The 15,614-nt window shown below is 49.9% G+C and overlaps 1 protein-coding gene across 20 annotated transcripts in view; it reads left to right on the top strand.

The window, feature by feature from the left end:
* Positions 1 to 15,614, top strand: part of CHCHD6 (coiled-coil-helix-coiled-coil-helix domain containing 6) — a 246,887-nt gene that overhangs the window by 216,923 nt on the left and 14,350 nt on the right. For 6 of the 20 annotated variants that reach the window (XM_077990940.1, XM_077990944.1, XM_077990942.1 and 3 more), the window contains one exon: positions 3,541 to 3,737. The exons of 9 other annotated variants lie outside the window; for them this stretch is intronic. In XM_077990940.1, the coding sequence (XP_077847066.1) occupies positions 3,541 to 3,737 (197 nt within the window). Of the gene's footprint in view, positions 1 to 3,540; positions 3,738 to 8,424; positions 8,869 to 9,551; positions 12,252 to 14,007; positions 14,168 to 15,614 lie in introns of all 20 variants that reach the window. 5 more of the 20 variants (XR_013413425.1, XR_013413424.1, XM_077990939.1 and 2 more) reach the window with 5 other exon arrangements.

Genomic DNA, 15,614 nt, shown 5'->3' with positions numbered 1-15,614 from the left:
GAAGTCAACAGACTTGCCCAAGTCACGGAGCTAGTGAGCAGGAGAGTAAGGTTCCAGTTCAAGCCAGCCTGCCTCCAGAATCCACCACTCCAGGCTGTGGCAAAGGAACACAGCTGGGACAGGATCAAGCAGTAGGGTTTTGAGTGCCAGGGGTTTGGACTTTATTTTGATGCCTTGGGAAGCCATCAGAAGTGTCTGAGCTTTGAAATGACATGGTCAGATGTGTGGTTTAGGAAGATAACTCTAGAAGTAGTGAATTAAGTCTGTAAAGCCACAACTTTCTCATCCTATCCCTGTACAGTTGGTTATTTTTAAACCCAAGTGCAGGAAATGTTGTTTCTCTCTGATTTCATGCACATTTCAGCCTACTGTTTCAGGCTGTGTCTTTTAGCCTGTGTGTGTTTGTGTGTGTGCCTGTGTGTGCACAGGAGGACGTGGGGGAACACAGTACACCAGGAGCAAAGAAGAATGCCTTTAGATGGCGTCTGCCATGCAGCCACTGGCTTTGACAACTGTGACTTGTGACAGTGTAGAAAACAGGAATTTTATCTCTCACATACCTCAGCAGACAAGGAACAAGATGGGACGCCAAAATAAAATGACTGATTCTTTAACAAATACACCAGAATTTACACATATTCCACTCACTCCATCTGAGCAAATTGATTGGGACTTCTATTTTTGAATCTCAGAGATAAGGACATCGTTTATTCTCCCCTTCTCAGTCAACAAATATTCATTGAGTTCCTACGATATACAGGCATTCCTTCACTCTGCATTTCTTGTCCCTCAGGCCTCATCTTCTGTGATTATTAGATGATGTGCATGTGCATATATATCATCACTGTAAAAATGGACCTTTTAAATCTCTCCTGGGACTGTGCATAGTTCTAGAAATCTACAGTATATACATTTAGTGTCCACACATTCTCTGATATGCTATTTACTGTAGCATCTTAAAATGAGGAGGGATGCAAAATATTCAGAGTATATACATATCTTCCAGGTTTTTCAAAAGGAAGAAGTTTCATCTTCTGATTTATAAAAATGATACATGAATATTATAAAATGAAATCAAACAATACAGAAAAATACAAAGTTTTAAAAAATCCAGAATCTCTCCCTGCTTCGGTTTGGTGACATCACTCCATGTTCACGGAGCACAGCCACACAGCTGCACATAAATGAGACCATGAGTTTGTGTTCAACACACGGCTCAGTGTGTGCTATTTTCCCTCATCCACATGCTGTGCACAATATTTGTATATCAGTAAATGTAGATTTAGATCTTCATTTTTAATTATCCTATTATTCTCATATATGGTTACACTGGATTTTATGTAACCAATCACTTACTGATGAATCCTTGTGTGGTTTTCTATATTTTATCAATATAATCGGCACTGTGACAGACAGCCTTATTTGTGTTTGTGTGCTTATATATTTATTCTAGAGGGAGTTTCTGGGTCAAAGGATACACACACCAAAAAAACCATATGCATACAGGTTTAAATGCTTACATTTGACCTGCTAACCCTTCAGAAGAGAAATGTGCCAATTTTCAGTCCAAAAATGCTAGAGAATGTTCCATTTTCCCAGGACTTCCCAAGAAGCACAGGATTTTCAGCAGTATTTTTTCAAAGCATCTTTACTGCTATCAAAGGAGAAAAATACCCTCACTTTTAAAACTCCTCATTTCTTCAAGTATTAAGTGAGGGTAAAAACCCTTACCTATATTATTGGCCCTTTGTTTTTCTTTTTTTATGAGTTGCTTACTTACAGCCTTTCCCATTTTTCTCCTTGTTATTCATTTTTAACAGGTCTGTGTGTAATGGCGTTATTAATCTTTTATCATTTTTCTTGTGACTGTTTTCTAGTTAATCTTTTGTTTAACTTTTGCTTTTTGGAAGTTGATGTGGAGATAGGAACCAAATTTATTTTTGTTGCTCATTTTTCTATTTGTAATTTACATTATGTTACAAAGACCTCTCCACCCCAGTGAAGGTCTATAATCGTATGCACTCATATTATTAGGACAAGTACTTGTATGATTTTATTTTCTGCCATTAAATTGTTGTTCCAAATAACCTCCCTAGGATTTACTTAGGAGTAAGAAGCGAACAAAGTAAAGATCTGCTTTCATTTTATTTTTTCCAAACAAAGTATCCTTTGTCCCATTAGCACTGATATAAAATTTCACCTAATCTTATGTTAAATTCCTTCTTACACATTTGAGTCTATTTCTAGATTCTTTTCCAGGCCACTTCTGCATGTTTTAAACATGTTTAAGGCATATTAGGAAGCTACGGTTATTTAAAATATTAAATATCTGGCTGAGCAAGCTCTTCTGCCTTGATGATCTTTTTGCATTTTCTTTTTTGAGGTTGAATTTAGAAGTACTTTGTCAAACTTTCCCAACCCCACTCCCAGCCAGGAAAAGAAAATCTAGATAGACTCTTTTTTTGGGATAAGTGCATCCTTTTGAGTACATCCAGTCCTTTCAAATTGCTGTCATTGTTGGTCTATTTTGAAATAATTTCAAACCCATAGAAAGATTGTAGGAACAAATACCGCAAAGGATTTCTGCATCTCCTTAACCAAGATTCCCTGATTTTTTACATGTTGCAGAATTTGCTTCATCACCTTTTCTTTCTACATGAAAACATTGTCTTTTTCTGACATGATCACTCCTTACCCCTAAATACTTCCATCCACCATGGGCCTCCCAAGAATACCTCCTCCTTGGTCACCTCACACTGCTGCCGATGAGGAAATCAGCACTGACTCAACAGGACTGTCAGCCCACAGACCACACTTCGCCTGCTACCCTAACGTTGTCATCTTTTCCTTTCTGGTCCAGGGATCTGTCACGCATCATCAGCTCCTTCATATGGAACGGTTCCTTAGTCTTTCATGTCTCTCTCCACCCTGACAGCCTTGAAGAAAGTGCGGGGCTTTCATCCTTAGGGAGAGCCCCAGCCTGGGCCCACCTGGTGTTTCCTCATAACCAGACTGAAGCCATGCATTCTTGGCAGGAAGACCCCAAAACTGGTGCTATGTTCGTCGAGGTGCATCCCTTCAGGAGGCTCAAATGGCCACCTGTCCTGCCACTAGTGATGTTGACCTAGACCTGGTCACATTGGTATCTCCACGGTCTCCCTGCTGTGAAGGCCTTATTTCCCGTTTGTGTTTCGTTAGTATTTTGTGGGGGAGATACTCCAGTATTATGCCAGTATCCTGATCCTCATCTAACTTCCACCCATCAGCCTTAGCTTCCATTGAGAACATTGTGATGATCTATTTCCATCATTTCTTCTACATTTATGAATTGATATTATATTAAAGGAGGAGTTTCCCCTTCTCTCTTTAGTTATGTAACTATTCATTTATTTGGTTATTAGTAAGGATTCAAGGACTCACATTTATTCATTGGGCTATAATCTATAGTTTAATTTATTTTAATATTCAAAATGCCATAGATTTTGCCCTTCAAACTGACTCTCCTTCCTTTGGCATGTCTCTTCATTCTTTACTTTCTAGCTCAAGGTGTTCCAGGCTCATCTTGTCCTTTCTCTGCCCCAGCCCTGGAGTCAGCCATTGCTCCCAGGAGCCACATTCCTTCTGTTGGAGGATGCTGCTAGAAACCACGCTCTGGGGTCTGAGCTCCGGGTGTGTTCCCTGCTACGGAGGTGTCATTGCTTCTAGGTGCTCTCAGTGGGAAGAGCTGGGAAACACGGGTGCGTGCACACAAAGTGCATGTGTATGTAGATGTGTGTGCATGTATATCCACAGTGCATGCATGAGGACTTCCATCTGTGCATGGTGGGGGGGTAGTATTTCACAAGTCCATAGTGATAACTTCCAGTTCTAATACGCAGAGGCTCTTTGTAAGGCTCTCTCTCTCTCCTTTTCCATGTGTAAATCTCCCTTCTCATAGAGCATGAGACTTGGCTCTTTTCTTCAACAGGGTATATATTTGCTCAATCAGTGAACTTTTGTCTCAATGTAACCAGTACTCTCAACCATGCTGGCTGCCTTTTCACCTGCCAGATCCCCTCCCGGACCTCACTGGCTGCCTCAGCTGCAAGCAGGCCACTGCCACCACCTCCTGGTGACACCCCCACTACCACCCCACTCCCTGTGACTTCTGCTGGGAGGGAAAAGGACAATTGAAGGACAGGGCTTCCATTCTTTGTTTTTTTTTAAAACAACTCGAAGTCCTTTGGTGACTTCAGGTTGATGGGAGTTAGGAAATGGGAACAGAGCGTGCCTTCACCTCTGCACGGCTGTGAGATGTGTCCACTTTCCCTCTGCCTTGTTTTGCCTCCTCGCCTGGGCTCAGGTTGTATCAGGTGTCTCACCAGACCCCAGTAGCAGGTAGCTGACCCTGTGGTTGTTCTAAGGGAAGTCAGTTCTGGTTCAAAGCCAAGGTGTGGCAGTAGAAGTTGAGGCACATTTTCTGGGTGCTTTCTATCCTGAAAACACATGGTCTACAGTCCCCCTTTTTTTCTGGGTGACATGTGAGGTATGGCGAGAGGTGAGTCCTGGAGGACCTCTTTGGCCTCCTCTGGTGTCCATGATGGGGTGGTGAGGTAGGGCTGTCATAATGAAGGAGGCCCAGTGTCTGAGAGCTCTTCTTTGCAATACTTAGGGTTTACCACAGTGTTCTGTGCAGCTCCAGTTTCTGAATGTGCTCGGGGAAGACAGTAGAGGGAGGGGAAGGGGTCATAGATGGGGGCCCAGGTCTTCTGGGAGGCCCTATAGGAATCTGTTTTTCCTTTTAGGTTATGAGTGAGCTGTCAGCTGATAAAACACTATGGCAGCTTAAAAAACTGTGAACTTCACGAAAACTAATTCAGAATGGACCATAGACCGAAATGTAAAACGCAAAACTGTGAAATTCCCAGAAGATAACATATAGGAGAAAATAGATGTCCTTGGGTTTGATGATGACTCTTAGATATAATGCCAAACAGTGCATGAAAGGAAGAATTGATAAGTTGGATCCACAGTGAGGATGGGTGAAGGAGGTAGGTTACAGAATTTTCACTCAGAATTTTCACACACCTGGCAGTAGGCGCTGAGCTGTGTTCAGGAGCAGAAGCGAGGAGAAGGTGAGAATGCAGGACATGGCATGGCCCAGACAGATGCCTGTTCAGCCAGGGGCTGGGTGCATGGTCCAGGGCTCGGCCCACCAGGTTACAAAGGCCCCAGGTCAGACTGCATACGTCCACATCCAGTGTGTCAGTCAGATCCGGCCTCTGCCCCTAGAAGCTGGAAGAAGGTGGAGCCCCAGTGACTCTTAATTATTGATGCTCTGCCTACCTCAATTTATTTATAGAATATCTGCTTCCTGCTTAGTATTCTGTGAGGACCTTAGAGCAGAGGTAATAAGCTGTGGTTCCTGGCTTCCAGGCACTTGTGTCTAGTGGGGAGACAGCGTGCCCCACATGACTGGGTGCAGTGTGCTCAGATGGTCCATGACACGGGACCCTCTCAGGTGAGCAGGCCAGGGAGACCACAGAGCAGAAGTGACTTTGGGTCAGTAACACTTCCTCCCAATGAGAGGGGACAGAGAGGCGGGGCTGGCGGCCTGTCCACATAGGACTACACAGACGCACAGCACCTGTGTGACAGTGGGAAGAGGGGCAGGTGACCTTCAGGGGAAGTTGCAGTTAGCAGACAGACATGGGGGCAGATTGGAGGCGGAGTCGAGAGTGTTCCTGAAATCTGGGGCCCCAGACGTGGGGACAGTTGATGACAATCAGGCAGGATGGAGACTTACCTTCTCAGGACTGGGGCCTAGAGGGGCCAGAATGCCTCGCTGTGGAGCTGGCCTTGTCTCTAGGCCTTGTGGCTGTGGGTGGGTGAGAGGGGTCCCTGAGGGCAGGGCAGAGGTTTCAGTTTTTGTGAGTCTTGTCACCATGGGATGGGCACTTAGTAAGTAGTTGTCCGTTGAAGGAAGGAAGGATATTCATTTAGCATAGGTCTTTATGGGGGCGTTTTAGGCTGGTATGATGGAGTTTGTGGAAAAGGCTGGGGAGAAGAGGACAGTCAGAAGGGAGGCTCAGGACAGCAGAGCAGGCACGGGCAGCTCTTGTGAGGAGGACTTTGGCTCACCATGAACTGGCTATGTGCTTGAGTGGAGCTGGCCAGGCCTTGGGTTCTGGGAGCTCTGACCTTCAGGATTGCTGAGGCCAAAGCACAGAGCTGGAAGGGCAGGACTTGCGGGGGCGCCATCCTCTGGGGAGCTTTGGGCCAGAGCACCCACCCCATCATGAGTCAGAAAGATCCCTCTAGTTGATGTCAGCAAGGAGCCAGGCTGGAGGAGCAGACTCGAGCAGGGAGACTTGGTTTGGGGAGACTCAAATAGGGAGACTTGGGAGGGGGGAAGTTGGGAACAGGGAGACTCTAGGTGGGAGACTCAGGGGAAACTTGGGAGCGGGGAGACTTGAAGAAAGAGACTCGGAAGGGGGAGACTCGGTGTGGGGGAGACTTAATGTGGGAGACTCGATGTTGGGGAGACTTGATGGGGGAGACTCAGTGTGCGGGAGACTTGATGGGGGAGACTCAAGTGGGGAGACTCGGGGGGAAACTCAAGTAGGGAGACTCGGGGGAGACTCAAGCGGGGAGACTCGGGGGAGACTCAAGCAAGGAGACTCGGGGGAGACTCGAGTGGGGAGACTCAAGGGGAGACTTGAGCAGGTAGACTCGAGTGGGGACACTTGAGTGGGAAGACTCAGGGAGACTCGAGGCGGGAGACATGGGGAGACTAAAGGGGTAGACTCAAGGGGAGACTTGAGGGGGGAAGTGAATTAGCCAGAAGGTGAGCGAAAGTTTCCAGGAGAGAGGTGACTCTAAGACGACAGGGGGTGGGAAACAGGCGGCCGCCCACAGTCTAGAGTGCTAGGGACCCACCCAGTGCCATTTGGGTCACAACTCCCTGGTTTGTTGAGGACCCAGTGCTGGGGGAGGTCATGTCATAGGATTGTGCTCAAGAGCCTCCTGAAACCCCACACAGAGCAGGGTTGGGAGCCTACGGACTCCCCTGTGTCCAGAGGCCATGGCTGCAAGGGGCTGCCACGGTGAGTCTCATTGGCAGAAACAGTGCCAGAAAGCTCTTCAGTCACAGGCGGGCTGGGAGTCGTCATCCCCCAGCACCAAAGGCCACTGTGGCCCTGCACTTTCCTTCCACCTAGACAAAGCCCAGAAAGCACCCCACCTGGCTGCCTCTGACATCTAGTGAATGGGGGTGCATCCCCTCTTACGGAAAGTGTGCACTCTTTTATTTTTTTCCAACAAAGGAACAAAGAGGAATGGCCCTTTCTTCTTTCCGTGTGTGCACACGCATGTGTGTGTGAGAGAAGGGATAGTCCTGGACAATACTGTCATAGGCAGCCTCTGCCTCACTAAGCAGCAGCCAGGGGCTCGTTTGTGTCTCAGGCCCTCTTGGGAGCAACGCACCCCCAGGCTGTCTCGCAGGCCTGGGCTCTCAAACAGGCCCCTCTCCCGCCTGAGGGTTGGGGCAGCTGGAGCCCGGCATCCCGCAGTTGATAGCGATCCTGCATGGCGTGTTGATCGATGGCAGGACCTCTGGGTCCCACTTACCCGGGCTGAGTGGCACATTGTCGATAGCAGTCAGTTAACCAAGTCCTTAGTAACCAGCTGGTCTCATCAGCGCCTCAGCCCTAGCCACGGGTTAAAATAGAAACCCCTCCTGAACAGCTAGATTGGACCTGACGAAGATGAATGTCTAATTCACTCGGAATCTCCTTACCGCTGCCTGTAATAAAAAGCCTGCTCCATATATTCACCCCCCTGCTGATGTTTCTCTGAAATTAAGTATCAGGAGGACATATAATAGCCCAGTTCCACACCAGGCCAATATTATCAGATTGATGTCAGCAGTGATAATAGGAGAAGGATAAGTTGATGAGATTCCATTTATTAAATAAAGTGAAGAGAGCACACAGAGGATTTGGGGCCGCACGTGTGAGCAGGCGCTGGGCGCGCTCTGCAGGAGAATCGATGAGGGGGAGAGAACAGGGTCTGGGGTCTGGCCCTGAATCCCTCTTCTTGTCCACCTGGGAGCTGGAGTGTCCGCAGGGATGGGAGCGACTTGGCTGCCTACAATGTGTGCGCCCAAGATGAGAAGGTGCCACCCATGCTCCTGCCAGGCCGGTCTCATGGCAGAACACTTCCATTCACTTCCATTTGCTTTTCTTCCCACCTCTGTGTTGATGTGGCAGGCTGCCATGAGTTCGTGTCTTCCTCTCTCACTTTCCTCCCTGTGGCTCCTGGGCTGGGAGCTTCCTGGCTGCCCACTGGGAGTTGGCAAGCTTCTGCCCCATGCAGAGCCCTGCCTAACATGGTTCGGAGCGACTGTCTTTGGTTTTTCTGAGTACCCTTGGTTGTCTCTTTCAGAATGTCTTGGAATTTTCTCAAGGCACAGTGGAGCTCATGTGGCAATGCACAGAGCAAGAGCTATGGAGCTGAGCACACTCCGCTCTTCCTATCCCGGCCCCTCCCACTGCTCTGTGACTGTGGGCCAGTCACGTGAGCTGCCTGTGACTCACCAACCCCGTCTGCAGAACGGGACAGGAAGGCCCAGCTCACAGGGTTGTTGTGAACCTAGAACACAGGAGGCGCTGACAGGCAGAAGTTCCCAGGACCACAGACATCTAGATCCACTCTCAAATGAGGCCGAATTTTCTGCCTGTGCTGTTGACCATCAGCTCCCCTCCCACAGCCTGATCCTCACCCCAGATCTCTCCCACTGCGGAAGACTTCCTGGGCAGCACCTGGAAGCAGCTTTAGGAACCTGCTCATAAGCTACGGCTCCTCCCCTTTTCTGTTATGTGGGTTAAGGTGAGTCAGTTCATCTCTAAATAAGATAACACCTTACAGGGGAGGATGGAGATTGGGGACACCAAGTGCAGACCCTGGCATGGAGCCTGGCATGTGGTGGCCACTGGAATGTAGCAGCTATTGCTGATGTGCGCCTGGGCCCAGCCACCATGCCGTGGAAAGTGCACGCTGCTCTCAGAAAGGGATCAGTGATACATTGGTCCCCCAGTCATTCCTGCCCATCCCTGCTCCCCACTCTACTTCTGGGGAACGGGTCCAACCCCTTTGTGGCATGCCTGACGACATGGGTTTCCCAGGGCTGCCAAAACAAAGCACCACATGTCAGGCCTTTCAGCCCAGAAACTTATCCTTTCATAGTTCCAGAGGACAGAGGTCCACAATCAAGGTGTTGCTGGTCCAGGCTCACCCTGAGGCTGGAGGCAGAATCTGTCTCGGCCCCTCCTAGGCTTCTGGTGGTGCTGGCATCCTTGGCATTCTGGGACACACATACTGGCGGGCACACATATCGCTCTACTGTCAGGCTTAGTCCCCCTAGTGCCTCCTCCCTGTGTGGTGGTCTCTGTGTCTTGTCTCTTCTTCATATGAGAATATGAATGGGATTCATACTGGATTAGGGGCCTACCCTACCCCATATGCCCTTGTCTTAACTAATCACATCTGTAACAACCTTGTTTCCCAATAAGGCCATGTTCCAAGGCTCCAGGAAGGACATGAATTTGAGGGGATCATCAAACCCACTAACCTTTGCACATGCCTAGTTCTCAGGAGTCCCTGGACCCCTCAACCTGACCAGGTCGTCTTCTTCTGATAACAATTTGTGACCAGCACCCTCTCCAAACTAACTTAATCCAAAAGTGGAACATACAGGTTTGTGCTACAAGAAAGCTAAAAATAGTACCTGGCTTCGAATTGAGGAACTCATTTGGTGTTTGGATCTGTTTCCTTTTGAACAGTGGGCCATGGAGTTTGGAAGCCCAGTTTTATGTTCTCCCTGGAGGATCACGGTTTCACCCCATGAATGGGCCCATGAATGGGTTTGTACTAGCCCAGGCTGGCTCATGCGGGCCAAACCCATGCTACCCACGCCGGGAGGGGAGACCTGAGAAATACAGGGGTGTCTCTGCCTTACCTGAGAGTCCTGCTGTGTGAAGTCAGTGCATTAATAGACAGCGGTGGCACAGCTCCTGCCTTGTAGCACTGCCTGGTCCAGTGTTTCCTTCCCTTCAATGCCCCTGCTTGGCAGAGTCTCAGATACAGCCAGTTGTGTGCTTTGAACCAGCAGGCTGTGCTGCTGACTCTGAGCCAAGGAGAACAGAAGGGACAACCTGACCCTGCCCAACAGTCTGCAGTTCCTATCTAGGCACAAACAGGCAACACTTCATAACCCAGTGGCGGCCCTGGACCCAGGAGGTTTGTGCAGTCATGGACAGCTACACAGGCGCCTGCCATGGACGGAAGGGAAGGCTGCACGGACACCTGCCGTGGACGGAAGGGAAGGCTGCGCGGACTTCTGCCGTGGACGGAAGGGAAGGCTGCGCGGACACCTGCCGTGGACGGAAGGGAAGGCTGCGCGGACTCCTGCCGTGGACGGAAGGGAAGGCTGCGCGGACTCCTGCCGTGGGCGGTGGGGAAGGCTGTGCGGACTCCTGCCGTGGGCGGAAGGGAAGGCTGCGCGGACACCTGCCGTGGGCGGAAGGGAAGGCTGTGCGGACTCCTACTGTGGATGGAAAGGAGGTTGCACAGAGGTCTGCTGTGGACGGAAGGGAAGGCTGCACAGACTCCTGCTGTGGACAGAAGGGAAGGCTGCACAGAGCCTTATCACTAATGGGAAGGAAAGGCTGCACAGAGGCTTGCTTGGATAGAAGGGAAGCGTGTAGATTGTCTTGGATATGAAGGGAAAGCTGCATACAGAATTCTCATGGATGGAAGGAAAGCTGCACAGAGGAATGTTTATGATGAGAAGGGAAGAATGCAGAGCCTTGCCATAGATAGGAAGGAAGGATGCACAGAAGCTTTTCTGATGAGAAGAAAAGGCACAAAACCTTGTCATGGATGGAAGTGAACGCTGCACAGATGTCTTGTCATAGAAGGAAGGGAAATCTTCAGAGACATTTGTTAGGGAGGAAGGGAGGGCTGCACAGTGGCTTGCTGTGTTGTGAATGGGAAGGAAGACTGCACAGAGGCTTGCCATGGCTGTGTAGGGAAGTCTCCACACAGAATTCTCATTCCTGCACAGATGATGGGAAAAGAAGGCTGCGCAGAGGACTGTCATGGATGGAAGTGAGCACTGCACCAAGTTTTGTCTATGAGGGAAAGGAAGGCTTCAGAGAGGCTTTCTGTGCATGGAAGAAAAAGTTGTATGCAGGGTAGTCAGAGACAGAGATAAAGGCTGCACAGCGGCCTCCCATAGAAGGAAGTGTAGTTTACAGGGGCTTGTCCTACAAGAAGGAAGGTCTGCAGAGAGGCTTATTGTGGATTGGCGGGAAGGCTGCGCACTAGAATGTCTATGAAAGGAATGGAAGACTGCAATGAAAGTTGTCAGATAGAAGGGAATGCTACAGAGAGACTTTTTTTCTTTTGAGACAAAGTCTCGCTCTGTCTCTCAGGCTGGAGTGCAGTGGCATGTTCTCTGCTCACTGCAACATCTGCCTCCTGGGTGCAAGTGATTCTCCTGCCTCAGCCTCCCAAGTAAGTGGGATTACAGGCTCTCACCACCATGCCTGGCTAATTTGTGTATTTTTTGTAGAGATGAGGTTTCACCGTGTTGGCCAGGTCGGTCTCAAACTCCTGACCTCAAGTGATCTGCCTGCTTCGGCCTCCCAAAGTGCTGGGATTACAGGCATGAGCCATTGCATCTGGTCTGCACAGGATTTTCATGGATGGGAAAGAAAGGCTACACAGAGGAATGGCTATGATGTGAAGGAGAGGGTGTTCAGAAGCTTGTCATGGGTGGGATGGGGCAGCTGCACAGAGCCATACCATTGTTAGGAAGGGAATGATGCAGAAAGCATTGTTGTTGATGGGAAGGAAAGGTTGCATGGATTGTTGTTATGGATTGAAGGTTGCATATGTCATAGATGGGAAGCGAAGGTCGCACAGAAGCTTGTCATGGATGAAATTGATATGGTTTGGCTCTGTTTCCCCACCCAAATCTCATCTTGAATTGTAATCCCCACGTGTCGAGGAAGGAAGGTAATTGGATCATGGGGCTGGTTTTCCCCAGGCTGTTCTCACGATAGTGAGTTCTTACGAGACCTGATGATTTTGTAAGGGGCTCTTCCCCCCTTTGCCTTTCTGTCTCATGTGCCACCATGTAAGATGTGCCTGCTTCCCCCTCCACTGTGATTTTAAGTTTCCTGAGGCCTCACCAGCAATGCAAAACTGTAAGTCAATTACCTCTTTTCTTTATCAATTACCCAGTCTCAGGCAGTTATTTATAGGAGTGTGAAAACAGACTAATACCAAAAAAAATGAATACTGTACAGAATGTTGTCATGTAACTAAGGGAAGACTTCATAGAAGCTTTCCATAGATAGAAGGAAAAGTTGCATAGAAGCTTTGCATGGATTGGAAGGGAGGTTGCTCAGAGGCGTGTCATGAGTGGAAAGGGAAGGGTACAGAGGTTATGGATGGAAGGGAAGGTTGCACAGAGACTTATGATAGTGGACCCAGACCAGAGAGAAGGAAGACGGAGGGAGGATCTCCTGGGTCTCTAGCTAATTATGGGTTCTTCACCAAGTGTAGTGCATTCTGCCTGAGGAGAAATGGGAATGAGACCAGGGGCCAGTCAGCCACCAGACATGTGAGGTCAGTTCCCTCATCCAACTGGGGGTGGGCTGGGGACACAGACCACCTTCTTAGGGCACTCAGGCTGGCGGCAGAGTTATACCAGCTCTCCGACAATGGCAGGGTGACAGGTCACAGTGTCAGGGTGCTTGAGGTAGCCTGAGGTCCATGGGAGACCTAGCAGGCCGTCAGGTCTGGGTATAGTCTAACTAGGCCTGAGATCTGGCCCTGCTTTTCAAATGACGATCTTAAGCAAGTTACTTGGAGACACTGGGTTTGTTTTTGTTTTGTGTTGTGTTGTTTTGTTTTAAGGAAAAACAAGAGTTTCTACCTTATGTGGGTCTGCTTGGGATTAAATGAGATAATGCTTAGCACATTGTGTGGTGAGTTGTAATTACCCAAGAAATGAGTTTTTGAACTGCCTTGGTGTTTTAGAAATCTGTGGCCTGCGTTATGTTTTAAAAGCATCACTGTTGGCTGGAAGTAGAGAGGACCATTGAGAGGCTATTTAATGACAGTGAAGACAAGGGCATGGGCTAGGGCTCTCCTGTAGGCTAGACTTGGGGGCGTTCTGTGGGCATGGGGGCTGGAGAAGTTGGGTGCTCCGGGTATGCAGCTGGACCAGCTGGGTGTTGGTGCTGCCTACCCAACTGAAATTCAGAAGGAGATGCTGGGGTGAGGGCTAGCCATGCCTGGTCCCAGTGGGCCTGTGGCCACCTGCTGGGCTGCATGGCAGGCAGGAGACAGCAGGTCTTGAGCTGGGCACCATGCTGGTGTGCTGAGAGGACAAGGGCAGGGCCACAGGTGGAGCTTACACACAGGCGGAGGCCCAGGGTCCAGCAGAAGAGAACCAGAGTGAGGGACCAGAGAGGCAGTGAGGGCCAGGCGGGTGTTGTCAGCCGAGCAGTGAGGCTCGGCATGGGGCCCAGGGGAGTGGGGCAGGGGGAGCCCCAGGCAGCACCTCTCTGAGCAAGGAGAAGCTGCTGTGGCCTGGGATGGAGATGGAGGCAAAAGGGGGTTTCGATTGGAAAAACTTTTCCATATTTTGAGAGATGAATGTGTTTTGGGTGGAGTGCGGGGAATGGAGAAGGTCCAGGAGAGGAGGTCAGTGGGAGAGGCCTGCTCAGGCACAGGGGTTGGAAAGGAACCACGCGGGGCCTCTACACTCTGCTGTGTCTGTGGTCTCAGCAGACAGGGTGGGAGCTCTGGGGGTCAGGCAGACCTATGTGGCCTGCTCGCCAGGGACCAGGACCCATGTGCCCTGTCCATGGTCATCACACTCTCAGGGCCATCGGGAGGCTGTGTGTGGGGTCTTCTGTAGTCCTATTTACTGAACGCCGATGATTCCTTCAGGGCCACACTGCGGTACTGAGCACATTCTGACTGGGCCGTCTTGGGCATCACCTGCCATTCTCCTGCCATCCTGTCAACAGCTCTGTGGGGCAGGGTCCTCCTCTGTACCTGATGCACCGACCACACAGTGGGAAGTGACAAAGCCAGCGCCTTGCCCCAGGTTTGTCTGATCCCAGAACCTGTGTTCTTTCCACTAGACCAAGAGTCCCAGCCTCAGGCATCTGCCAGCTCCTTGTTAAAGGGACACCGTGATTATGCAGACACGCTAATGCCTTAACATGCCTGAGGAGGAGGCACTACTGAGGCTGGGCGAGGTCTGAACTAGGTCTTGAATGATATCAGAGCTTATGCTGTAGAGGGAGGGACCCTTTAAGGTAAGGTTCCACCCTCCAAGCCCTACATCTGCAGTTCCACCACCCCAGCATATCCTCAGCTCTTCTCTGCCAAGTGCCTCCAGTAACCCATCCTTTCTGCAAGTGCACCCCACTCCGGGCCCTGGCCCCACCTCAGTTTCTCACACTGATGGCTAGGTTGCTGTGAGAACTGCACTTCACAGCACACACTTCTGTTCTTCTCTGGGGCAAGCGGTGTTACTGTTCCCATTGTACCGAAGAGGAACATAAGAGCCAGTGAGGCGAGCCAACTTCCTGGGCATTGCCTATGATGCCTGTGCAAACAGACACCCCATACACCAATGCAAATGGCATGAACCCCTTTGAAGCCACATGGACCATTAGATCTTCATTCTCCAAGGAAATGTCCTCACACAGGGGTACAGGACTTATTTCTATCCCTGGTAAGTTCGTGGCACACTTTGGATACCTTTATCTGTGCATGTGAAGAGTAGCTGTTTGCAAGACGATGTTTTTGAACATGGGAGCTGTTTTGTATGCATTGTAAACAGGGTCGTGGTGTGCCAGGGCTGGGAGGGGTTCAGGGTGGATAGAGTGCACCTACTTTTGTGAATGGCTTCACCCAAGGCCTAGCCCTGCCTGCTTCAGAGAAAGCTTTTTATTTCCAGAGCTGTTCTCTCCCTCTCTTACCCCATTCAGAGCCTTTTTATGACAAATGGGTGAAATTTCTTCCAGTTGACATTTGCCTCCCATTCTGTCTCCTCATATTGTTCTCATAAGTCCCAGCAGAGAGGCTGCCATGGTCCCACGGGCAATACTGGCATGGAGGGGATAGATTTCACCATGGCCCAGTTTCTCCTGAACTGGGAGCCCACTGAGAGGTTTGCCCTCAAAACACAGAGGCCCTTGTCCTGGGACCTGAAACCAAAGTCAGAAAAGCCAGTGAGGAGGGGACACAGCCAGGTTGACCATGGGGAGAGGGGCAAATGTGGCTGTGTCTTCCTGTGCATTGCCATTCTGCAAAGGAAGTGTCAGCGTCTCTGTTGTGCCTCTGTAGAGGGCAGGGCTTGGCAGGTCAGCGCTCCAGCTCCATGAGGCTCAGCCGCACGACTCAGGCTGGGGCCACTTAGCCTCCGCCTGTCCTGTCCCTGACACCTCTTTTCACATAGATCAGTAAGCCTCACAGAGTTACAGCTTAGGACAGCTCTGCCCTTACCAAACCTGGGGCTTCCCCTGAGCCACTCACCATGACAC

The sequence above is a fragment of the Macaca mulatta genome, chromosome 2, assembly GCF_049350105.2.
Source record: "Macaca mulatta isolate MMU2019108-1 chromosome 2, T2T-MMU8v2.0, whole genome shotgun sequence".
NCBI lineage: Eukaryota > Metazoa > Chordata > Mammalia > Primates > Cercopithecidae > Macaca > Macaca mulatta.
Note: the sequence above shows the minus strand (reverse complement) of the source record. Positions and strands in the feature narration are given on the sequence as shown.